We start from the raw sequence: 26,233 nt of genomic DNA, 5'->3' as shown, positions 1-26,233 counted from the left end.
TCACATGTCGGGACCCCCGCTTTAATGTGCGCTCCGGCTGTGAGCGCACATCAAAGTCGCGACATGTCAGCTGTTTTTTACAGCTGACATGTGCGTGCAATAGCGGCGGGTGAAATCGCGATCACCCGCCGCTATTAACTAGTTAAATGCCGCTGTCAAACGCAGACAGCGGCATTTAACTACCGCATCCGGCCGTGCGGCCGGATATGAGCGCATCGCCGACCCCCGTCACATGATCGGGGGTCGGCGATGCTCCTCCATTGTAACCATAGAGGTCCTTGAGACCTCTATGGTTACTGATCGCCGGTGGCTGTGAGCGCCACCCTGTGGTCGGCGCTCACAGCACACCTGCATTTCTGCTGCATAGCAGCGATCTGATGATCGCTGTTATGTAGCAGAGCCGATCGGGCTGTGCCTGCTTCTAGCCTCCTATGGAGGCTATAGAAGCATGGCAAAAGTAAAAAAAAAAAAGTTTTTAAAAATGTGAAAAAAAAAAAAAAAAAAAATAGTTTAAATCACCCCCCTTTCGCCCCAATCAAAATAAATCAATAAAAAAAAAACCCAACCTACACATATTTGGTATCGCCGCGTTCAGAATCGCCCGATCTATCAATAAAAAAAAAGCATTAACCTGATCGCTAAATGGCGTAATGAGAAAAAAATTCGAAAAGCCAGATTTACGTTTTTTTGGTTGCCACGACATTGCATTAAAATGCAATAACGGGCGATCAAAAGAACGTATCTACACCAAAATGCTATCATTAAAAACGCCAGCTCGGCACGCAAAAAATAAGCCCTCACCTGACCCCAGATCACGAAAAATGGAGACGCTACGAGTATCGGAAAATGGCGCAATTTTGTTTTGTTTTGTCTTTTGCAAAGTTTGGAATTTTTTTTCACCACTTAGGTGAAAAATAACCTAGTCATGTTAGGTGTTCAAAAGTACAACTCGTCCCGCAAAAAATAAGCCCTCACATGGCCAAATTGACGGAAAAATAAAAAAGTTATGGCTCTGGGAAGGAGGGGAGCGAAAAACGAAAACGGAAAAAGCTCCGGGGGTGAAGGGGTTAAATCAGGTGATAAGATACCGAAGATTCAAGATGGAATCTATCAGATCAGCAATCCCGCTGATTGGACAGAACTGGGTAATGGCCACATTGGACCTGAGGGACGCATATTACCATGTGCCAATACATCCAGACCACAGGAGGTTCCTCAGGTTTGCCATTTCCCAAAACAAACGGATCAGCCATTACCAGTTCAATGTCCTTCCTTTCGGAGTATCATCAGCTCCACGGGTCTTCACCAAGATCATGTTGGAAGTGATAATCTTTATCCGACAACAGGGGGTCTGCGTCATTCCATACTTGGACGACTTCCTCCTCATTGCCCCATCAGCTTCTCGCCTCAATCAGGACGTGACAAAGGTTCTCAATATTTTAACGTCTCTCAGGTGGATTCCGAATCTGGCAAAATCAGATCTCCAGCCATCTCCTCAGAAGAAATTTCTAGGAGTTCTTCTGGACTCAGAGAAGAGAATGTCCTTCTTACCCAGGGACCGTCGGATCGATCTTGTCCACAAGATCTCCAGATTCAGAGACCAGAAATTCCCAACTCTAAGAGATTCTATGTCAATCCTGGGTTCTCTAACATCATGCATCCAGGCAGTCCCCTGGGCCCAGGCCCATACAAGGATTCTCCAATCTCACATCCTGTCGTATTCAAGAGGACACCAGATGGCTTTATCCAGGAAAATTCCTCTTCCCACTCATGTAAGATCCTCCCTCTCATGGTGGCAGAACCCCCGAAACCTACAGCGGGGAGTCAGCTGGGATCAAACCCCTCTCCGAGTACTTACAACAGACGCAAGTCAGAGAGGTTGGGGTGCTGTGATCGAGAAATCCCACTTTCAGGGTCTGTGGTCCCCAGAGATGAGACGCAGCTCCTCAAATCTGAGAGAGTTAAAAGCAGTGGAGGAGGCGCTAAAAGCCTCATCAGCCCTCATCCAGGGTCACCATGTACGGGTGATGTCTGACAACATGACCACTGTCGCCTACCTCCGACACCAAGGGGGCACGAGATACTCAAGCCTAAAGTTAACCGCTGGAAGGATTTTTTCCTGGGCAGAGAAACACCTCCTGTCCATCTCTGCAGTACATATAAAAGGGCTGGACAATTCCCAGGCGGATTACCTCAGCAGGAGGGACTTTCATCCTGGGGAATGGTCACTAAACCAGGAGGTATTCCTATATCCTTGGTCCAGAGGTGGGGAACCCCCGAGGTGGACCTGTTCGCCAACAGACAGAATACAAAGTCAGACAACTTTTTCTCCCTAAGCACCTCAAACGAGACTCAAGGACTGGACGCATTCTCACATCCTTGGGAATTTACCCTAGCGTATGCCTTCCCGCCAATCCCATTGCTATCCAGAACTTTGCAGAAAGTCCGGATAGACCAAGTCTCAACGATTCTGATAGCCCCACTGTGGCCAGGAAGAGGCTGGTTCAACGCGTTAACAGACATGTGCCTGGAAGGTCCAATCCTACTTCCCCAGAGACGCGACCTGCTTCAACAGGGTCCTCTAGTTCATCCAGACCTGCACAAGCTGAAGTTAGCAGCCTGGCTTCTGAAGCCGAGATCCTGAAGGCCAGGGGGCTCTCTCAAGACGTGATTGAAACCCTACAAAAAAGTAGGAAGCCGATAACTAATGCCATTTATGGGAAAATATGGAAGAAATTTTCTTCATGGTGTCTTCTGAACAAACCAGATCCATTTAATCCAGAAATTGCTCAAATCCTTCAGTTCCTCCAGAAGGGCTTGGAGATGGGACTCTCACCAAGTACCCTAAAGGTCCAAGTGTCGGCCCTCGGGTCCTTCTTTGACCAAGATCTGGCAAGTCACCGATGGATCAAACGGTTTATAGCTTCAGCAACAAGAATCCGTCCAAGACGTCTCATCCACACCCCTCCGTGGGACTTGAATCTTGTCCTGAAGAGTCTGACCGGTGACCCTTTTGAACCCCTTTCAGCCTCCAACTTAAAAATCTTGACCCTAAAAACAGTCTTTCTGGTGGCTATCACTACCGCCAGGCGTATAGGGGAGATACAGGCTTTATCAATCCGGGAGCCATTCCTGACCGTAACTATGGACAGCATAATCCTGAAATTAGATCCTTCCTTTATGCCTAAAGTGGTCTCTGAATTCCACAGAAATCAACTTACCCTCTTTCTGTCCGAATCCATCTAACCCAAAAGAGGAGGTCTTTCATACCCTGGACGTCTGCAGAGTGGTCCTATTCTACCTTCAACAGACAGAAAGTTGGAGGGTGGATCAGAATCTATTCGTCCAGTGGGCAGGACGTAATAAAGGCAAGAAGGCAGCCAAAAGTACAATAGCAAATTGGATTAAACAGGCCATTAGCCTTGCCTACTCATCCCAGAATCTGACTCCTCCAGCTTCTCTAAAAGCACACTCCACCCGTGCAGTCTCAACTTCCTGGGCAGAGAGGGGTAGCGCATCTTCAGAGCAGATTTGCAGAGCCGCCACCTGGTCGTCAGTCCATACATTCACCAGGCACTACAGGCTTAACTTCAATAGGGACCTATCGTTTGGCAGACGAGTTCTCCAGGCTGTTGTCCCTCCCTAAAGAAATTAGCGGTTGGTATTGCTCCGATACTGCTGTCGTGGAAGGTGACTAGAGAAAATAGAATTAGAACTTACCGGTAATTCTCTTTCTAGGAACCTTCCACGACAGCACTAATTTCCCTCCCTATCTGATTTATGTATTAAATGTTTCCTGCACTTAAGTGGTAACTAAACATGCTACTGAGTCCAGAAAAAACACTGGTGGTTGCAGGAAGGGGAGGGGTATTTAACCTCTTTCTGTTCCTGTCCCCTATTAGGGCGGGGAGACATCCTCCGATACTGCTGTCGTGGAAGGTTCCTAGAAAGAGAATTACCGGTAAGTTCTAATTCTATTTTTTTATGGTTAGCCAATAAAGGTATCGACAATACTTTTGTAATTTTTGGGCATAAAAGCATTTACATGAATATTTCTGGATAACATGGTATAATTTTTTATTGTACATCATCAGACAGAGTATAACACAATCTGAAGAATCACATTTATACACAACAGGGCACAGGAATAATGAAGCAGATAAGAGTAGAGACATGAAGCAGAACTATCAATATGGGAGAGGGAGAAAACAGTTGTGGCCATAAATATTGGAGAAGCTCATAGTTAAGGAATGTGAAAGTTTTATTGTCCTCTTATTGAGGTGTGGTCTGGTCCAGGGTTGAGTTGTCCCCACAGGTCTGAGGGGCACATTCCTTAATTGATATAAAAAGATATAAATCTATGCGACACATTCATTCCTGTGGTCAATATAAGTCTGTATTCCCATAATCTTCTATTTCTCCTTATCTATGAACTCCTCCAATAATTACTGCCAAGATGGTCTCTCCTCTTCCCACATTGATGGTTCTGCTTCACGTCACTTGTCTTATTTACTGAATTATTCTTGTGCCCTGCTGTGTATAAATACGTGACTCTTCAGATTTTATGTTATACTCTGCCTGATGAAGAGACCTGAGTAGTTGCCATTTGTTATCATCTTTTTGGTTAGCCATTAAAAGGTATCAACCACTGAGGACCCTCATTGTTACTGATAAGATCAGTGATGTTGAAAAGTCTCACAGTGATCCTAATGCTAAATTTCCTCACACAATTCTGCTCATGAGTCACATCCAGTGGGTAGACAGAAGCAGTATGTACCCTTCCCAAGAAATATGGTTGGCACCCTGCTTTGTCAGGACCAGATGGCCACCTAATGTGTCTGAGGCCTCCTGACAGATTATGGTTTTGTCCTCCAGAGAAAAATAGAAGCAGCTAATGGTGTCTGCCACAGGCTTACTTCACTCTCCCCAAAGAGAGATGCTCAGCCATGCCAAGCATTTAAGTGTTTGGGGGGTGACCACTGCTTCAACCCTTTACAGACATCTTTTGGATATCTACAGTTCAAGTGCCTTTTTCAGGACAGATGCATTTCATCTATCACTTAAAATGAAACCTAAGTACTGTACGTTACATGTTCCCAGATACTTTTTAATAAATACACAGAACAATGACACTGCACACTTCAAGAGATAAATGCATTTGGTGTGATACATTTGAATATTTTCTTTTTGTGCCTACCTTTACTAATAGGGTTACCAGTTTAGCTGGAAGGTTTCCATTTTCGGCGTCAATGTAATGTTTTATCAGGTAACCAATTCCTCTTATTCCACTGACAGCAATGGGAATCTATAAAAAAAAACAAGAACCCACGAGGATCACAACACCAAAAATGTGCTCAACTTCTTACATTCTAAAATAAACTAATAACATGCCAGTGCTTCTAAATAAATTTGCTTTCCAGAGGCCGTATTTTTCTTACCCTATCTGCTGTCGAGTTGCTGTGCACCATAGACTCGACATTACTGCAGTACTTGGCTGTGCATAGTTTGCTTGCTGCAACGTTTATGGCCACAGAAAGAGCCATGCTTCTCCCATGCCTTACCATCCAGTCAATCCCAGTAAAATCAGCTGTATACAAAAAATGTATAAAAATTAGACAATTAAATTGCCCTATGCAAATAATGGTTTCAGAATAAATTACTCGTTCCTACTAACTGGTCTCCATATAGAACCCTATATACATTGAGGGTAGCAGCACCAAAACCTCTGCAGACATCGTAACAGAAATGACTTTAGCAAGAAGCAATGTCAAATCTCACATTATTGCACGTGTATTATATGTGTATTATATTGTATTAAATGTGACTATTACAACCATGTACATGAAAAACATGCTGGGTGCCTCTACAAACCTAGGAGATGCTGCTGCAAAACTACAGAAAGTTCATCCTCTGGAAGATAAGCACAAATTTCTCCAAGACAGCCGGCAGACGCCATGCGTGTAGCATCCTAGAAAAAGAAGAAAACGATGGGAAAATGTTGCATCCATCAAACCCCGTTAGAATAGTACAGATATATATATATATGTGTATGTATACCTCATCGTGTCCCAGCATCCCGATTAACATGGTCACATAGTTTTTCCGTATTGCAGCATCCATCTTTCCTCCACCTCCTTGGATGATGAAGCGTACAGCTTGAAGCATGGTTTCCCTGCAAACAATACAAATAAGGTGGTACATTCAGAAGATCTATTGAGGAGCGCCCCACCTCCCCACCGGCCTTTTTATGTATCTTACTGTATACACAGAGGATCCAGATATGAAACCTCACAAGCAACAGAGGAACACCAGCTATGAAACAATACATTACCTTACACCAGCGTCTTCACACAATCGAATGATATTCAGCAGTTCTGTGAAGAGCGGATCCACCTTTGTATGGATAACTATGAGTTTGCCCAGGGCATCTGCAGCCTTGAGACGTACAGCACGATTTGTATCTTGCAGAGCTTTAGTAAAAGTGGTTTGTAGTTGTGGCAAAAATGGTTTCAATGCAATGCCAACCTGGATAAAGAGAGGTGAATACATTATATATACATTACTACACGGGTTAAATGCAATCTGTCATGATGAAAATTAAATCTGATCTGCAGGAAAATGTAATAAAGCAGGAGAAGCTGATCAGATTGATACTCATTTTTGCAAATATAACATTTTATTCCCTGAAATCTTTAATATTTATGTGCAGATGAGTCGAGTGGACGGTCCTATTCCGTGATTGACAGTCTTCCCTGTATGACTTAACAAAGCAATAGCTGTCAATCAGCAAATCTGACATCCTACTGCAGGGGTGGGGAATCTTTTTTCTCCTAAGGCCCATTTGGATAATTATACCATCCTTCGGGGACCGTACAAATTGCGCCCTAACTCTGCCCGCAAAATACGTCCTAACACTGGCACTGGAGTCATAACGTAATCTCTCATTGCACGCGCTTCAGCTTTCAGTAGCTCACAGAACAAGAAGTATTTAGTGGGCCAGCAGCTGTCAAAATACAGCTGCCGGTACAAGCACTGCGGTCCCTGGGAATCTTTCAAGGGCCGGGTAAGACCCACGGGCCTATGGTTCTCCACCCCTGGCCTACTGGATGCTTATTCATACAAACACCAATAATTTTAATGAATAAAATAGAAGTTATACAGAATCTTTTATCACTAAACCAATATATCATTCTGCTCAGCTTCTCCTTAAACCATGCTATCAACGGATCAGACTAAATGTATATTGAAACAAGGTTATAAATATTAGAATGTCCTTCTTACCTTGGCCAGAAGAAGACTCAGTGTTTCCAAAAGGGCCACTTTCACACTCCAGTTAAACCGATCTCCCAGTATACGGATTAAAGGCCCAGTGATGCCTATGACAGATGGCTGTAAAGCTTGTGCAGATGTCAGTTTAATGACCAAGCCCAGTGCCTTGGTGGCCTCTTCTTTCTGATCTGGGTTCCCAGTAAGAACACCTTCTCTCAGCACTGGTAAAATCGATGTGACACCCTAAAAACATACAGAAAAGATTAGGGCCAGCTTTCAAGACATCATTAGTACAGATAATTTATTACAGCCAGACAGACATTCTTGTACCTTTTTGGGGATACAGAATCCAGGCACATTTTCCCCTTTGGCATCATTTCCCACCATGCGTATATCTCTATGAAGATCATCAATCAGAGACAGCTGGCTTCCCGCATCCAATTTCTACAGGCCAGAGAAGGGATAGTGAGATTATGATGAAAGAGTCACTGTTACCGTATCCCTGCACATAATGCGGCTTTTATACTCACCTTAGTTATAGCATTTAGAGCGTCCCAGCTTTCATTCAGAACCACACTATTGGGGTCATTAAACAACCGAATAAGTCCGGAAATCAAGCTCCTGAGATGAGTCGAGTAGTCGGCTTTGGTCTTTGCACAGTAGATATGCAGAATAATAACCGCTGCTTGGCGCATTCCAACATCAGAACTGCGAGTGGCTTCCAGTAAATCTTCAATTACGATCCTCTGACCAACATCATCCTCAACAGATAAGATAACCGCTTGACAGTTTGCCAGTTCCTATAAGATGATTTAAGATTAAAAATTATTACCAATTCAAGAAAATATCTTGTTTTTAGTAGAAAACTGATTTTTTGGCCATTTTCCTAATCACATGGCCATTTACACAATAAACATTTTAAAGAGGATATCTCATCATTTGCATTCAGGAGCGCTCTCCTCCCCAGCTTCCTACTTGCCAGGGAGTAGTGCGCTCCTTACTGACAGTTCAGACCAGCGTTGCACCACTGGCCTTAACTGTGTGCCCTGCAATGCTGAAAAGGGTAGCAGCTTGGCCCCTGCAGCATCGTCGGAGAACAGTGGAGCAATCTTCAGAGCAGCACTTACAAGCGCTTTCCAATAGAGCTTGTAAGTGCAGCTCCCCCTCCTTGCAGAGGAAACCAGCCACCACTAGTAACCTAGGCAATGAGCAGTAAACAATCTAATTAAAAATCCCACAGTACTAGAGAACACAGAATATTTTTAATGTGAAGTTAGTTTTATCCATTTAACCCCTTCACCCCCAAGGGTGGTTTGCACGTTAATGACCGGGCCAATTTTTACAATTCTGACCACTGTCCCTTTATGAGGCTATAACTCTGGAACGCTTTGACGGATCTTGGCGATTCTGACATTGTTTTCTCGTGACATATTGTACTTCATGTTAGTGGTAAAATTTATTCGATATAACTTGCGTTTATTTGTGAAAAAAATGGAAATTTGGCGAAAATTTTGAAAATTTTGCAATTTTCCAACTTTGAATTTTTATGCCCTTAAATCACAGACATATGTCACGCAAAATACTTAATAAGTAACATTTCCCACATGTCTACTTTACATCAGTACAATTTTGGAACCAAAATTTTTTTTTGTGACGGAGTTATAAGGGTTAAAAGTTGACCAGCAATTTCTCATTTTTACAACACCATTTTTTTTTAGGGACCACATCTCATTTGAAGTCATTTTGAGGGGTCTATATGATAGAAAATACCCAAGTGTGACACCATTCTAAAAACTGCACCCCTCAAGGTGCTCAAAACCACATTCAAGAAGTTTATTAACCCTTCAGGTGTTTCACAGGAATTTTTGGAATGTTTAAATAAAAATGAACATTTAACTTTTTTTCACACAAAATTTATTTCAGCTCCAATTTGTTTTATTTTACCAAGGGTAACAGGAGAAAATGGACCCCCAAAGTTGTTGTACAATTTGTCCTGAGTACGCTGATACCCCATATGTGGGGGTAAACCACTGTTTGGGCGTATGGCAGAGCTCGGAAGGAAAGGAGCGCCATTTGACTTTTCAATGCAAAATTGACTGGAATTGAGATGGGACGCCATGTTGCGTTTGGAGAGCCCCTGATGTGCCTAAACACTGAAACCCCCTACAAGTGACACCATTTTGGAAAGTAGACCCCCTAAGGAACTTATCTTGATGTGTGGTGAGCACTTTGACCCACCAAGTGCTTCACAGAAGTTTATAATGCAGAGCCGTAAAAATAAAAAATCATATTGTTTCACAAAAATGATCTTTTCGCCCCCAATTTTTTATTTTCCCAAGGGTAAGAGAAGAAATTGGACCCCAAAAAATGTTGTGCAATTTGTCCTGAGTACGATGATACCCCATATGTGGGTGTAAACCATTGTTTGGGCGCATGGCAGAGCTTGGAAGGGAAGGAGCGCCATTTGACTTTTCAATGCAAAATTGACTGGAATTGAGATGGGACGCCATGTTGCGTTTGGAGAGCCCCTGATGTGCCTAAACATTGAAACTCCCTACAAGTGACACCATTTTGGAAAGTAGACCCCCTAAGGAACTTATCTAGATGTGTGGTGAGCACTTTGACCCACCAAGTGCTTCACAGAAGTTTATAATGCAGAGCCGTAAAAATAAAAAATCATATTTTTTCACAAAAATGATCTTTTCGCCCCCAATTTTTTATTTTCCCAAGGGTAAGAGAAGAAATTGGACCCCAAAAAATGTTGGCCAATTTGTCCTGAGTACGATGATACCCCATATGTGGGTGTAAACCATTGTTTGGGCGCATGGCAGAGCTTGGAAGGGAAGGAGCGCCATTTGACTTTTCAATGCAAAATTGACTGGAATTGAGATGGGACGCCATGTTGCGTTTGGAGAGCCCCTGATGTGCCTAAACATTGAAACTCCCTACAAGTGACACCATTTTGGAAAGTAGACCCCCTAAGGAACTTATCTAGATGTGTGGTGAGCACTTTGACCCACCAAGTGCTTCACAGAAGTTTATAATGCAGAGCCGTAAAAATAAAAAATCATATTTTTTCACAAAAATGATCTTTTCGCCCCCAATTTTTTATTTTCCCAAGGGTAAGAGAAGAAATTGGACCCCAAAAAATGTTGTGCAATTTGTCCTGAGTACGATGATACCCCATATGTGGGTGTAAACCATTGTTTGGGCGCATGGCAGAGCTTGGAAGGGAAGGAGCGCCATTTGACTTTTCAATGCAAAATTGACTGGAATTGAGATGGGACGCCATGTTGCGTTTGGAGAGCCCCTGATGTGCCTAAACATTGAAACTCCCTACAAGTGACACCATTTTGGAAAGTAGACCCCCTAAGGATCTTATCTAGATGTGTTTTGAGAGCTTTGAACCCCCAAGTGTTTCACTACAGATTATAACGCAGAGCCGTGAAAATAATTTTTATTTTTTTTCTCAAAAATGATTTTTTTAGCACCCAGCTTTGTATTTTTACAAGGGTAACAGAATAAATTGGACCCCAAAATTTGTTTTCCAATTTGTCCTGAGTACGCTGATACCCCATATGTGGGGGGGAACCACTGTTTGGGCGCATGACAGAGCTCGGAAGGGAAGGAGCGCCATTTGGAATGCAGACTTAAATGGATTGGTCAGCAGCCGTCACGTTGCATTTGCAGAGCCCCTGATGTACCCAAACAGTACAAACCCCCCACAAGTGACCCCATATTGGAAACTAGACCTCCCAAGGAACTTATCTAGATGTGTTTTGAGAACTTTGAACCCCCAAGTGTTTCACTAAAGTTTATAGCGCAAAGCCGTGAAAATAAAAATTCTTTTTTTTTTTCACAAAAATGATTTTTTAGCCCCCAGTTTTGTATTTTTACAAGGGTAACAGGATAAATTAGACCCCAAAAGTTGTTGTCCAATTTGTCCTGAGTACGCTGATACCCCATATGTGGGGGGGAACCACTGTTTGGGTGCATGACAGAGCTCGGAAGGGAAGGAGCGCCATTTGGAATGCAGCCTTAAATGGATTGGTCTGCAGGCGTCACGTTGCATTTGCAGAGCCCCTGATGTACCCAAACAGTACAAACCCCCCACAAGTGACCCCATATTGGAAACTAGACCTCCCAAGGAACTTATCTAGATGTGTTGTGAGAACTTTGAACCCCCAAGTGTTTCACTACAGTTTATAACGCAGAGCCGTGAAAATAAAACATCTTTTTTTTCCCACAAAAATGATTTTTAGCCCCCCAAATTTTTATTTTCCTAAGGATAACAAGAGAACTTGGACCCCAGAAGTTGTTGTTCAATTTGTCCCGAGTACGCTGATAACACATATGTTGGGGTAAACCCCTTTTTGGGCGCACGGGAGAGCTCGGAAGGGAAGGAGCACTGTTTTACTTTTTCAACGCAGAATTGGCTGGAATTGAGATTGGACGCCATGTCGCGCTTGGAGAGCCCCTGATGTGCCTGGACAGTGGAAACTCCCCAATTCTACCTGAAACCCTAACCCAAACACACCCCTAACCCTAATCCCAACGGTAACCCTAACCACACCCCTAGCCCTGACACACCCATAATTCTAATCCCAACCCTAATCCAAACGTAAATGTAATCCAAACCCTAACCCTAACTTTACCTCCAACCCTAGCCCTAACCCTAACCCTACCCCTCACCCTAACCCTAAACGTGACTGAAATACGTGTCACTAAAATACGTGTCACTAAAATACGTGGCACTGAAATACGTGGCACTGAAATACGTGGCACTGAAATATGTGGCACTGAAATACGTGGCACTGAAATACGTGGCACTGAAACACGTGGCACTGAAATACGTGATACGTGGCACTGAAATATGTGGCACTGAAATACGTGGCACTTAAATACGTGGCACTGAAATATGTGATACGTGGCACTGAAATACGTGGCACTGAAATACGTGGCACTGAAATACGTGGCACTGAAATACGTGGCACTGAAATACGTGGCACTGAAATACGTGGCACTGAAATATGTGATACGTGGCACTTAAATACGTGGCACTGAAACACGTGGCACTGAAACACGTGGCACTGAAATACGTGGCACTGAAATACGTGGCACTGAAATACGTGGCACTGAAATACGTGGCACTGAAATACGTGGCACTGAAATACGTGGTACTAAAATATGTGGCACTGAAATACGTGATACGTGGCACTGAAATACGTGGCACTGAAACACGTGGCACTGAAATACGTGGCACAGAAATACGTGGCACAGAAATACGTGGCACTGAAATACGTGGCACTGAAATACGTGGCACTGAAATACGTGGCACTATGACTGTCAGAAAATGTTCATTAAACGGTTAGGGGTGAGGTTAGGGGTAGAGTTAGGGTTAGGGTTTGGATCCCTTTATCACCTTGATGGTGGTGGGTGGCTTTTCAGTGTGTTTTCTGTTTTTTTTCGATAAAAATGCATGCGTTTTTAACGCAAACAAACGCATGTGCTTAAAAACGCAAGAAAATACTGCAGGTTGTATTTCTGAAAATGAACGCATGCAGAAAAAAACCGCATGCGTTTGAAAACGCGACCAAACGCGTACAAAAAAACCGCATGCGTTTTCAATGTCAAATATAGGGAAAAAACGCATGCGGTTTTTTGTGCAAAAAACGCTGCAGACAAAAACGCAAGTGTGAAACCAGCGACGCTTTTTATAGCAAAAAAGTTTTTGCGTCTCCACATTTTGAGACCTATAATTTTTCCACATTTTGCTCCACAGAGTCATGTGAGGTCTTGTTTTTTGCGGGACGAGTTGACGTTTTTATTGGTAACATTTTCGGACACGTGACCGTTTTTGATCGCTTTTTATTCCGATTTTTGTGAGGCAGAATGACCAAAAACCTGCTATTCATGAATTTCTTTTGGGAGAGGCGTTTATACCGTTCCGCGTTTGGTAAAATTGATAAAGCAGTTTTATTCGTCGGGTCAGTACGATTACAGCGATATCTCATTTATATCATTTTTTTATGTTTTGGCGCTTTTATACGATAAAAACTAAAATATAGAAAAAATAATTATTTTGGTATCGCTTTATTCTCAGGACTATAACTTTTTTATTTTTTTGCTGATGATGCTGTATGGCGGCTTTTTTTTTGCGGGACAAGATGACGTTTTCAGCGGTACCATGGATATTTATATCAGTCTTTTTGATCGTGTGTTATTCCACTTTTTGTTCGGCGGTATGGTAATAAAGCGTTGTTTTTTGCCTCGTTTTTTTTTTTTTTTTCTTACGGTGTTTACTGAAGGGGTTAACTAGTGGGGCAGTTTTATAGGTTGGGTCGTTACGGACGCGGCGATACTAAATATGTGTACTTTTATTGTTTTGTTTTTTTTATTTAGATAAAGAAATGTATTTATGGGAATAATATATTTTTTTTATTATTATTTATTTAGGAATTTTTTTTTTATTTTTTTTTACACATGTGGAAAATTTTTTTTTTTACTTTTTTACTTTGTCCCAGGGGGGGACATCACAGATCATTGATCTGGCAGTGTGCACAGCACTCTGCCAGATCGACGATCTGCTGTGCAGGGCTGCAGGCTTACCAAGTGTCTGCTCTGAGCAGACACTCGGTAAGCCACCTCCCTCCCTGCAGGACCCGGATGCCGCGGCCATATTGGATCCGGGACCTGCGGCGAGGAGGGAGGTAGGAGACCCTCAGAGCAACGCGATCACATCGCGTTGCTCCGGGGGTCTCAGGGAAGCCCGCAGGGAGCCCCCTCCCTGCGCGATGCTTCCCTATACCGCCGGTACACTGCGATCATGTTTGATCGCGGTGTGCCGGGGGTTAATGTGCCGGGGGCGGTCCGTGACCGCTCCTGGCACATAGTGCCGGATGTCAGCTGCGATATGCAGCTGACACCCGGCCGCGATCGGCCGCGCTCCCCCCGTGAGCGCCGCTGATCGATGATGACGTACTATCCCGTCGGCGGTCATACGGGCCCACCCCACCTCGACGGGATAGTACGTCAAATGTCGGGAAGGGGTTAATATAACACTAACCCTACAAATCTTTAAAAAAAAAATCTATACGTCAATAAAGTGTTTTTCATCATTATTGAAAGCACTCTACAAGTAATTCAGATCTACATGCCAAGGGGCAAAGGAAAGCATGAAATGAATGTAGAGCCAACAGCCACTGATAAATCAGCAAGACTACTGACCACTTGCTCATTCTCCGTTCCTAAATGTGCTTTTAGTGCCGACATGACAGCAGGAAGGATAACATTCAGATGTCTAGTCAAGGCATCACCCGCCACTGATGAAAGGAACGCCAACACACGAGTGTTCACTGGGGGACTTGTTAGCTATGAAAAGATGAAAAAAATATAAATAAAGAGTCATTGAAGCTAACAAGGTAACATAAGCCTGTTATCTGTAGCTTATGCCAAACGCAACACACCTTAGGAACAAGGTATGGGAGTACAACACGACTCTTCACTGCCATGACCTGCTTGAGGCCGTCCAAAGCCGACTCGGACATTTCTTCATTATTCTAAATAGGAAAAAAAATATGTTATGAATATCCAAAAAATTGTTTATATCACAGTATTTTCCTAAAGAACGTAAAGCTATAATAGCCTTGGATTTTAAACAGCTGGACTGACTTTAAAGGGGTTGTCTGGTCTAAAATAAAAAGTCTGCAATCACTCTGTCGAGCGAGGCTGCACCCAATAGATGGCTTCTGCCCAGGAGTATGCATATCGCATACATCACTGCTGTTCCAAGCTCAGAAACCGACGAATCCTCATAGTGCAAGTGATGGGGGGGAATCAAAAGTCTACAGTCACACAGAGTGACTGCAGACTTTTCAGTTTAGGCTGGACGACCCCTTAAAGGTCAGTAACATTTGAATTTTGCTTACCAATTGCTCTAGTAAATATGGCAAAATGTCCTCCAGGGCTTGGTGACCAACGGTAGAGTGCAACTGCTCAAAGGTTTTGGCTGCAGCCTCTCGAACTTCTTCAAGGGGATCACATAATGCTTTTCTCACAGTCGGGACAAGGGACTCCGAGAAAAAAAGAACCTGTAAGTAGTAAAAGAATAAATAGTAACTGGACAAGAACTTCAAGTTTAATGCAAAGTGTGTCCAGGCAAATAAAAAAAAAGGATAGATGCTGGTAACTTTTTTTTATTGTGGCCATTATTACCATCCCACAGGAAATTTGAAACATTACTAGTCAAAGAAAGCACAGAAGATAAACTTACCGCATCTCTGCTCGTTGATTTCATAATCTCACTCAAGCCTATACACACACCCTGCCTTTCGTCACTCTTATCAGACCTAAGACCATCTTCCAAAATTGGAATGATCTCTGGAAGTATTTTTTCCCCAAGTTTTCGGACGAGGTCTCCAAGAGTTCTTGCAGCAATCTAAGGCAACAAAATCCTTAGTCAGCACATCATACATTACATATTTTATCATTAAGGACACAGACCTTCAAAGGAGCTCACCGTTCTCTTGTCTGCACAAGTACTGGCTAGAAACCCTAGAAGTAATGCGAAGAGAGTAGGTAGTATTTCTCTAAGGGTGCGTGGTGTGTTTGAAACCACTATCTTCCAAACGTGAAGAGAAGCCTGCCGAACTACTAGCTGGGTGTCTGAGCGGCCCATGTACAATCCTGCAAGAACACGGTTTCTTCTTTCAGCTCCAAGGGCAGAAATTATGGCCTAAAAAGAGATAGTAATGAAAAATGTTATATTGGAACTTATCTTTTAGGAAACGTGTGTGGAAATCAGATATGTCAAGGCAACTGAAATTTACCCTTGTGGACTGAGCAGTCCCAAAGTTGTCATCTTCAGAAGCCGTTTCTGTTGTCATTTTACCAGTCACTCCAGATATATGAAATAGAAGGTCACCAAGAAGCTGGACAGAGCTGAATCTAATGGTGAAAAGAACACACAGGAGGTTTTACGTGATAACATATTATACATCCCGCTTGTGGTCAGTTAGGAATTTGTACTGAATTTACCGAATTCTCCATAGGTCATCAAACAGGCCCTGCTCCAACTGTGGCAGGAGAAGAGCAATAGCCGTCTCGGCGTACATGGTGATTATTCTTTGACCTGCACGCAAGGCTGTGTCACGCACAAACTCATTTTCATCGGCCAGAGCCTGCAATTAGAATTTTTAACTTAGAAAAAGCGAACTGTCCCCCCAAAAATGCCCAATCTCATTTACGACATAGGAGGGATCCTACCTTTAGAATACAGGGTATGATTGGCCCAACATATGGCGTGAACTTGTCTCCAAAAGTAATTGGCAGGTAAATGAACATCATTATATAACCATCACGGACGTTGGGAGCAATATCTACTTTGCTGGCTGTTGATACTATTTCTGGCATCAGTTTTTCAAGTTTCTCAACACCTAATCCTGCCATCACTTCAGAGAGACCTGAACGACACACAACAAACATAAATTGATGTTATTTTCTTACATCATGAAATTAAATCATAGAATTAATTCACATAATGATCACATCTATAATATAATGCTGGGAGCGTCACTCTGTCCGAAGCCTTTATAGACTGCGCAAGCGCGACAAGCCTGCGCAGTCTGGACCCCACAGAGTTACCCAGCCCAGGAGATCACGGCATGCCTACCCGGCACAACGAGAGAGACGCGTCGCGCTGCCCAGGAGTCGCGGTATGCGTAAGCACTGAACGCATACCGCGATCTCTCCGGCGCCCACAGCTCTTCCTGTGTTCAGCGGTCACGTGGTACTGCTCATTAAAGTAATGAATATGGACGCGACTCCACTCCCTAAGGGGTGGAGGGCATATTCATTACTTTAATCAGCGGTACCATATGACCGTTCAGCACCAGAAGGAGATGCCGGCCCGGGACGACTGAGAAGCAGAGACGTGCCAGGATGGGCTGAGTAGGATGGAGGAGGGTGAGCCATGCTATATTCACCTGTCCCCGTTCTGCCGCAGCTCTGCATCTTCCGCGTCCTCTGGCTGTGACGTTCAGGTCAGAGGGCACAATGACGTGGTTCGTGCGCGCCCTCTGACTGAACAGTCACAGCCAGAGGACCCAGAAGACACAGAGGAGCGCGGCGGTCGAACGGGGACAGGTGAATATCGCAAGCCAGTGGCAACACTGGCACCTGACCCCCATAGCGCGCCAGTGTCCCCTCCTACTCAGGCCCTCGGCACTCAGAGCCCAGCGATGAGAGGTGAGTATGTCTTTTTTTTTTTTTTTATCTCAGCAGCAGCAGCATAAGGGGTATATTATGCTATGGAGCATCTTATAGGGCCATCAACCTTTATGGAGCAACATATGGGGCATATTATGCTATGGAGCATCTTATGGGGCCATTAACCTTTATGGAGCAACATATGGGGGATATTACGCTATGGAGCATCTTATGGGGCCATCAACCTTTATGGAGCAACACATGGGGCATAGTATGCTATGGAGCATCTTATAGGGCCATCAACCTTTATGGAGCAGCATGTGGGACATATTATGCTATGGAGCATCTTATGGGGCCATCAACCTTTATGAAGCAGCATGTGGGGCATATTATGCTATGGAGCATCTTATGGGGCCATCAACCTTCATGGTGCAGCATATGGAGGATATTATGCTATGGAGCAACTTATGGGGCCATCAACCTTTATGGAGCAGCACATGGGGCATATTATGCTATGGAGCATCTTATGGGGCCATGAACCTTTATGGAGCAGCATGTGGGGCACATTATGCTATGGAGCATCTTATAGGGTCATCAACCTTTATGGAGCAACATATAGGGCATATTATGCTATGGAGCATCTTATAGGGCCATCAACCTTTATGGAGCAACATATGGGGGATATTATGCTATGGAGCATCTTATGGGGCCATCAACCTTTATGGAGCAGCATGTGGGGCATATTATGCTATGGAGCATCTTATGCGGCCATCAACCTTTATGGAGCAGCACATGGGGCATATTATGCTATGGAGCATCTTATAGGGTCATCAACCTTTATGGAGCAGCATATGGAGCACATTATGCTATGGAGCATCTTATGGGTCCATCATTAACCTTTGTGCAGCACTATATGGGGCATATTTTAATATGGAGCATCTTATGGGGCCATTATTAACCTTTGCGCAGCATTATATGGGGCATATTTTTGTATGGAGCATCTTATGGGGCCCATCATGAACTCTACGGAGCATTATATGGGGCGTATTTTGTATGGAGCATCTTATGGGGCGCATCGAACCATACGGAGCATTATATGGAGTGTATTTTGTATGGAGCATCTTATGGGGCCCATCATGAACTATACGGAGCATTATATGGGGCATATTTTTGTATGGAGCATCTTATGGGGCCCATCATGAACTATACGGAGCATTATATGGGGCGTATTTTGTATGGAGCATCTTATGGGGCCCATCATGAACTTTATGGAGCATCTTATGGGGCCCATCATGAACTTTATGGAGCATTATATGGGGCGTATTTTGAATGGGGCTCCCGATTCAATATGGATATTCAAAAACATTTAATCTACTGATGTCTCAATCAATTTAACTTTTATTGGTATCTATTTTTATTTTTGAAATTTACCAGTAGCTGCTGCATTTCCCACCCTAGGCTTATACTAGAGTATATGCGGTACCTCTCCGGTATTGCCGCGGGATCTCTTCGGGCCAGATGCCGGAACATTAATCCTCCGTCGGAAATGGCGCATGCGTATAGCGCACTTCAGGCGCCATTTTGTAAGTTACGCATCTGGGGATGAGGATTGTAGCCCAGGAGGGTTGTGGCGCCGGAATCAGCGCCTGCGCAGTCTGCGCTTACCGGAGCCATTTTTATATACTGAATCTATATATAAAATATGTCAGAGGAGCAATCCAGCCACTTTCTACTGAATATATATAGAAAATACGTCAGCGAAGCAAGCCAGTGACTTTTTAGTGCACATGACCGAATGGGGGCGCAGGATGGGAGCAGCACATAACAGAATGGGGGCGCAGAATGGGTGCAGCACATGACAGAATGGGGGCACAGGATGGAAGCAGCACATTACAGAATGGGGGCGCAGGATGGGAGCAGCACATGACTGAATAGGGGCGCAGGATGGGGGCAGCACATTACAGAATGGGGGAGCAGCACATGACAGGATGGGGGTGCAGGATGGGACCAGCACATGACAAGATGGGGGTGCAGGATGGGACCAGCACATGACAAGATGGGGGTGCAGGGTGGGAGCAGCACAAGACAGGATGTGAGCACCACATGACAGGATGGGGACGCAGGATGAGAGCACCACATGACAGGATGGGGACGCAGGATGAGAGCAGCACAAGACAGGATGGGGACGCAGGATGAGAGCACCACATGACAGGATGGGGACGCAGGATTAGAGCAGCACATGACAGGATGGGGGCGCAGAATTGGAGTAGCACATACCAGGATGGGGGCAGCACATACCAGAATGGAGGCGCAGGATGGGAGCAGCACATGACAGCATGGGGGAGCATGATAGGAGCACCACATGACAGGATGGGGGCGCAGGATAGGAGCACCACATGACAGGATTGGGGCGCAGGATGGGAGAACATGACAGGATTGGGGAGCAGGATGGGTGCACATGACAGGATGAGGGCACAGGATGGGAGCACATGACAGGATGAGGGCACAGGAAGAGAGTAGCACATGACAAGTTGGAGGCGCACAAAACAGGATGAGGGTGAAGGATGGGGGCTGCACATAACAGGAAGGGGGCGCCTGATTGGAGCAGCATATGACAGGATGGGGCACAAGATAGTAGAAGCACAAGACAAGATTAGGGCGCAGGATGGAAGCAGCACATACCAGGATGGAGACCATATACCAATATAAATGCTCGCCACCCGGGCGTAGAACTGGTTCAATAGCTAGTACTATATAATCTAATACCTTATTCACTAACAAACTGTAAGCGCCACCAACATTCCAGTGATTTCAATGATTCACTAACAGAAAATTGATTTTACAATACACTATACATGGCGTACATCATGATATGCTACAGCTAGTGATGAGCGCAAGTGCTTTGTTACTAGTTTGCCAAGGGCGCTCGGGTATGCAGGGAGTATCACAGGTGCTCGAGTGACATGTTCGCGTCCCCGCGCCCACATGTTTTGCAGCTGTTGGACTGCCACAAAACATGTGGGATTGCCTGAAATACACAGACCGTCCCCGCATGCTTTGTCGCTAACAGCAGCGAAACATGAGTGTGCGTGGACAAGAAAATGTCACTTGAGCACCCGCGATAATCCCTGCATACCCGTGCGCCCTTGGCATACTCGCATAGCGAGCACTTGCACTCATCACCAGCTACAGCGCTTACCTTGAGCTGCACCCGAACGATCCACTGAACTGTAGTCGGACGCTAAGGTGTCCATCAGCCAAGGCAGCAAATCCTGGAAGCACGACTCCCCTGTTCCCTTCACCATTGCACCCAATGCCTTAGCAGCTACGGTGCGAACCTGACCAGTGATAACACAGTATCAGTATAGTGTTTAGATCAGAATATTATATAAGGGTATCAATACCAAATGTCTCACAAAACTTACTTCGGGAACAGGGTCTATCAAAGATGCCTTAAGTCCAGGTATGACACTTGGGAGGTATGGAGCCAGATCCTGAACACAAAAAATTACGTCAGTCTTGTAGGGAAATGTATATAAACTCATTTCAGTTCATACACCGTCATCTCAGCGAATGGTAAAACATTTACAGGTGAATAATTTACAACTCATGTCACGATATAAAAGGACACATACAAAAATAAAAGTCTAACTTTTTCTGATACACTGCACCCATTTATGCCCGCCATTGTTTAGAATAATCTGAAATAAAGCTACTACCTTCTGGTCAGTAAGGGAGTACATGTTTCCGATAATCTGGGCCGCCATTTTCCTAGTATCTGTGGAGCGATCCTGGAATGCCCGCTGTACTATGGGCATAATCAAGGCTAAAGAGGGTGCATCAATGAAATGTACAAATTTTGTATCAAGCAAGGTTTGCAGGCACTTCTGTGTCATCCTTGAGGGATCTGTAAGAGCATCCAGCAAGATTGGACAGATCGCTTAAAAAAAGAAAAGAAAATTATTACTGGTTGAAAAAAAACAAACAAAAAAACACAAAAAAAACAAACTTACTCCAAATGAATAAAATTAGCAAAATATCACTCCTCTCACCAAGAATTTCTGGATTCCGAATTACTGAGCCGATCTGGCGCAAGGCTTGCTGACCGGCTTTCTGCACCTTTACATGCGAGTCCGTAAGCACTTCAGTGAGTTTGGGCACGATGTTTGGCAGACAGGATGACAGCTGCTTTGGAGCACAGTACGCCATAGCTCCTAATAACTCCACAGATCCTTAAAGCAAGCAACCGAAATAGAAAAATCACCATCAGGACTGAACTAGTCACCTCTCAATGATTCACACACCCAATATAGAAAAATGACAGCAAATAGAGTGGCAGATGGCTGTGGAAATCCCACAGATTAGCTAAAAATGACATGTAGAAAATTACCAGCTTTGGTTCTCCAGGATTCTTCTTCTAGAGCCACCAGAAGTGACGGCAATACAAGCTTCACACCGTGGGCACTCAGATTACTCATGACTGCCTTAGCACATTCGTCTGCAGCCTAAAACAAGAACAAATAATTTACAATTAACAAGTGATACATTTAACAATATTTTACACATTCATGTCTGGTCACCACCTACCTCTCGCACATACTGGTTTCCATCACCAAAGCACAGGAGGAGATGGGGCAACACATGAACCACATATGGCTCAAATAACTTCCCAAGCATATTGCAGAGCATCTCAAAGGCAAACAAAGCCCCTAGGAAAGAAGAAAAAAAAACGTATTACTACCTTGGTACACTGAGTTTTGGAAAAAATTTAGAAAAAACATTTCTTACCCTCCCGTCTCCGGAAGTTCTTTTTATCTTGAATAGCCTCTGTCAATGTGGTCATCATTTCTTGCTGCTTCAGGGAAAGAATTCCCAATCCCTTTACTAGCCCTGCAAGTCCATAAGCCGCACCTTTACGTTCGGCATATTTATCAGACTCTAGAAGAAGGGTCATAAGCTTCTGGATCATGCTACCAGCATCCTCCTTGATAGCTGGCACTAAGGGTGGCAGACAGCTGGCTACAGATTCCTGAACCTGCGCAGGAATATGACCAAGCCAAGATATTAATGAAGACTGTACAGACAGAAACGTGCACAAAACAAAGATTGGTAAGAAAAGAAGACCTGCTGTGACGGAGTAGAGAGCGCAGCAATTAGTTTGGCCACAATTGGTTTAACTTTAGGATCACTTTTGTCCAAGTGCTTTGCCAGGGACCCCATAAGAATGACAACGCTTTGTCGAACTGCATCATAGCTGGCATCATTTGGAGCGTTTTTCAAAAATTCTTCAAACACAGGCAATAAAGAGCCAACACTATCCTGAAAAGAAAATGGCATATTTTACCACGAAGTTAATGAATGGGATTATTAAAACAGTCTGCTAAATACAGACCAAAATACTACCAGCAACAGTACAAAATCCATATATTTAGTCTCCAATCTCACCTTTCCATGTGTGTTTAGTGCAGACATGGCAGCATCCAGCATGCATTTTCTGACATCAGGGTGACGATCATTAAGTGCATCAGGGACAAAAAACTGGAAAAGAGGCTTAACTTCGGAACTGTCTAAATACTGAGCAAGCTGGTTCAATGCCAGAGCTACCCCACACCTATGACGGGGAGAGAAAGCATTGGAACCAAGCTTGTAGTTGTAAAGACAGGAAAATAAAAACATAACACACAAGCACAAACACATTATATATGTACACACACATATATATATACACATTATATATATATATATATATATATATATATATATATATATATATATATATATATATATATATATATAGCGAAACAGCACACTATAAATGCCTTTCGGGTGCACAGGCCTTAATTGCCATCCATCCACTATGCATAAATCCAAAAAGAAGAAAAAATAAGGCAGCACTCCTTTTCTTCAAGTGAAAATCTGTGTTTTAATTCAGACCCACATGGCAGGTCATCCAGAGCCGAAACGTCGCCTGACATGTGGGTCTGAATTAAAACACAGATTTTCACTTGAAGAAAAGGGGTGCTGCCTTATTATATATATATATATATTTTGTGATGCAGCGGCAGGACCATACACAGTGAAACGGCAGTGACCGAAGCAAGTTCAAACAAAACGTACTTTTATTGTGTTACTTCACACAGTCAATATATTATGCAGCTTCTTCATACAGTCCATTAATAATGCATGGCTATATGATGCAGTCAATACACAGGCCAAACTTCCCTCTGTCCAGTTTCCCTGGGTGACCGCATGCCAGTAACAAGTCTCTGTACTCACTCAGCGCACTGCACTCTTTATCCTCTGGAGTGCAGCCGGGTACACATAAGACAGCCCAAGACGCAGGGTGTCAGTCTCTCTAGTTCCTTTAGCCTCTGTGTTACTCCACACAGAGAAAGCTCTGCAGACAACTGCCCTGTCTGCTTCCAAGAACACACTGACCGACCTCCCCCACTACTACAGGGCTTTTTAATCAGTCACTACTTCACTATTCTAATTACAGCCACACCTGTGTCTGTAGTACACCCTCATAGCTTCACTACGCTTCCATGCACATTCTGCAGAGCACATACAGCGCCCCCTAGCTGTACCAGGGGGCAACTGTCTCACAATATATATATATATATATATATATATATATATATATATATATATTATACACATATACATACACACATACATAAAGACAGTTATCTTGTGCATTTTGTATACATACGATAATTACACGTATAAAATACACTACATATATATTTTATACATGTAATTGTGTACATTATGCACACACAATATATCTTTCTGGTCACATATATAGAAGTATCTGGAAATATAAAGACATCTAAGTACCTTGCTTCAAATTGGTCAGGAGGAGATTCTGAAATCACTCTTCCCAAGGCATCAAGTATAGGAGGTGGTCTCTAAAACAAAGGGTACAAAATTTAAAGTCGCCACAATTTTTTTTCTCCATAAAATGTCCTAGCTTCTTGTGTAATTATGTGTAAGTGGATTGCTATACGTAATCATCACTATCTTTTGCAGTTTCCAGTGTTGTTGGGGGTTCACATGAGTGTGAGTTGCTTAGTCTATTTGCAGGTCATGTGGACAAGAAGAGTGACAATGCTGGAAACTGGGATGACTCAATAAAAATATATGTTTCTATTAGAACAAATACATCCTTATTTCCTAATTTTTGGCGTTAACCTAGTTGCAGGTGGGTTTGCCACATTTTGTTGCTGAGTGTGAAGTAGACAGAATATAGAATTATATGTATGCTATATATATATATATATATATATATATATATGTATAAACTTACATAAAGCTTCTCATGATAGAGCAGGATTAATTTCGTCATGACCTCAGAGGCCTGATGCCGATATGTGGCGACTGCATGCGAAAGCGCCTCAGCTCCTGACTGTCTTATTGCGTCTTCATGATGAATTACATCTTTAATTAGTAAGGAACACAGGTCGGGTCGTAACTTCAAGTCCAGTGTTTCCCAAAATCTAAAGAAAACAACAAAATATAAGTCCATACATCTTTGAGACAACCCCCCCACCCCACTAGTATTCACATTCCTAAGACCTCACTGTACGCTGGCCTGCAATGAGGGTCTGTCAGCTCTCCTGACATGCCGGCTTTAGAAAATACTTGTACTGCCCATGAAATAACATTGGGGCAGCATTTCAGAGTATTCGATTTTATGCCATCCCTGTGGTTACGTATGAATGGTTGCTGGGAAAAGTATCTCACCTTTCAGCTTGTGCTTTTATTTCTGCTTCAACATCAAATCTCATTACCCAGAGCCGATGCAACAAGGCAAGGCCATTTACGTCATCCGTATCCGGTGTTGGTAGCACCATCTCCAGTTCCATTAATCCCTACACCAGAATTATATAGTAAGGGGACAAACTACATGCAAGCATCAATCATGCACACTGTTCTAACAACGGGTGGAAAGTAACGAGAAATGCATATTCCTGTGGGAGCAACTCACCCGCAGAGCGGCATCTCGCACACTGGAGCAGGAGGACTGTAACGCTGTGAGTAACACATCAATCTCATCCTGCTCGGCATACGTGCATCCTATTCCTCCACCACTGCTAGTGCACAGCGATGTCAGGGCATTGGAAGCCAGGACCTGCAACCAAGTGTTACACAATAAATGTCTTTTATGATACCGTTACCAATATGGATTCCACTCCCCTGAGCCTTTACAAACCTTGTTAATAGCTGAAGACAACAACTGCTTTTAGCAAGAGTTAACCACTAAAGACAACTGATCAGTGTACTGTTCACACTCACCTGTAATCTTGGGGCGGCAGTACCAATCACTCTAGTTAGTAGCAGGAACATATCTGTGCGAGGGAGCAACTCCGGGCCGTTCTAAAAACAAAACACATATGTAAATCTACCCAAATCCAAAGGGAATCACGCAAGTCACCATAGATGGATTTACGCACCTCATCAATAACTTTAGCCTGACTCTGGGAAGATCGTAGCTGGCAATGAACGGTGATGATATGCATCGTTTCCACTAGTAGTTCCTCATTCTCTTCACTATTATTGCTGGTCTCCATCAGAACCATTTTTAGAAAGGGGAAAACAAAGGAAAATGCAGGAGCAGACAGAGGAGAGGACCCTGGGGTAAAGAAAAAGTATAAAATAATTTCATGACCCAACTAAAAATATTGAAGACCCATGAGATAAGCCACACGCCAACACCCTCGTGTTATGTTTTTAAGTGCTTGTCCTCTACTTTTAC

General features: G+C 43.6%; 1 protein-coding gene across 1 annotated transcript in view; it reads right to left on the bottom strand.

Annotated features, from left to right (window-relative positions):
• GCN1 (GCN1 activator of EIF2AK4) overlaps positions 1-26,233 on the bottom strand; it is a 115,676-nt gene that overhangs the window by 12,071 nt on the left and 77,372 nt on the right. Inside the window, exons 26-56 of the mRNA XM_077294739.1 lie at positions 25,932-26,110; positions 25,774-25,854; positions 25,466-25,609; positions 25,222-25,349; positions 24,785-24,974; positions 24,316-24,386; positions 22,921-23,086; positions 22,600-22,794; positions 22,264-22,510; positions 22,063-22,184; positions 21,866-21,980; positions 21,528-21,707; positions 21,195-21,415; positions 20,901-20,969; positions 20,675-20,813; positions 16,534-16,730; positions 16,306-16,448; positions 16,098-16,215; positions 15,788-16,003; positions 15,542-15,706; positions 15,198-15,359; positions 14,736-14,828; positions 14,497-14,640; positions 7,800-8,069; positions 7,600-7,713; positions 7,282-7,512; positions 6,332-6,525; positions 6,058-6,172; positions 5,872-5,968; positions 5,439-5,587; positions 5,198-5,305 (exon numbers count right to left, since the gene is read on the bottom strand). Of these exons, the coding sequence (XP_077150854.1) occupies positions 5,198-5,305; positions 5,439-5,587; positions 5,872-5,968; positions 6,058-6,172; positions 6,332-6,525; positions 7,282-7,512; positions 7,600-7,713; positions 7,800-8,069; positions 14,497-14,640; positions 14,736-14,828; positions 15,198-15,359; positions 15,542-15,706; positions 15,788-16,003; positions 16,098-16,215; positions 16,306-16,448; positions 16,534-16,730; positions 20,675-20,813; positions 20,901-20,969; positions 21,195-21,415; positions 21,528-21,707; positions 21,866-21,980; positions 22,063-22,184; positions 22,264-22,510; positions 22,600-22,794; positions 22,921-23,086; positions 24,316-24,386; positions 24,785-24,974; positions 25,222-25,349; positions 25,466-25,609; positions 25,774-25,854; positions 25,932-26,110 (4,763 nt within the window). The remainder of the gene's footprint in view (positions 1-5,197; positions 5,306-5,438; positions 5,588-5,871; positions 5,969-6,057; positions 6,173-6,331; positions 6,526-7,281; positions 7,513-7,599; positions 7,714-7,799; positions 8,070-14,496; positions 14,641-14,735; positions 14,829-15,197; positions 15,360-15,541; positions 15,707-15,787; positions 16,004-16,097; positions 16,216-16,305; positions 16,449-16,533; positions 16,731-20,674; positions 20,814-20,900; positions 20,970-21,194; positions 21,416-21,527; positions 21,708-21,865; positions 21,981-22,062; positions 22,185-22,263; positions 22,511-22,599; positions 22,795-22,920; positions 23,087-24,315; positions 24,387-24,784; positions 24,975-25,221; positions 25,350-25,465; positions 25,610-25,773; positions 25,855-25,931; positions 26,111-26,233) is intronic.

This window comes from Ranitomeya variabilis, chromosome 1 (genome assembly GCF_051348905.1).
Source record: "Ranitomeya variabilis isolate aRanVar5 chromosome 1, aRanVar5.hap1, whole genome shotgun sequence".
In the NCBI taxonomy this organism is placed as follows: domain Eukaryota; kingdom Metazoa; phylum Chordata; class Amphibia; order Anura; family Dendrobatidae; genus Ranitomeya; species Ranitomeya variabilis.
Note: the sequence above shows the minus strand (reverse complement) of the source record. Positions and strands in the feature narration are given on the sequence as shown.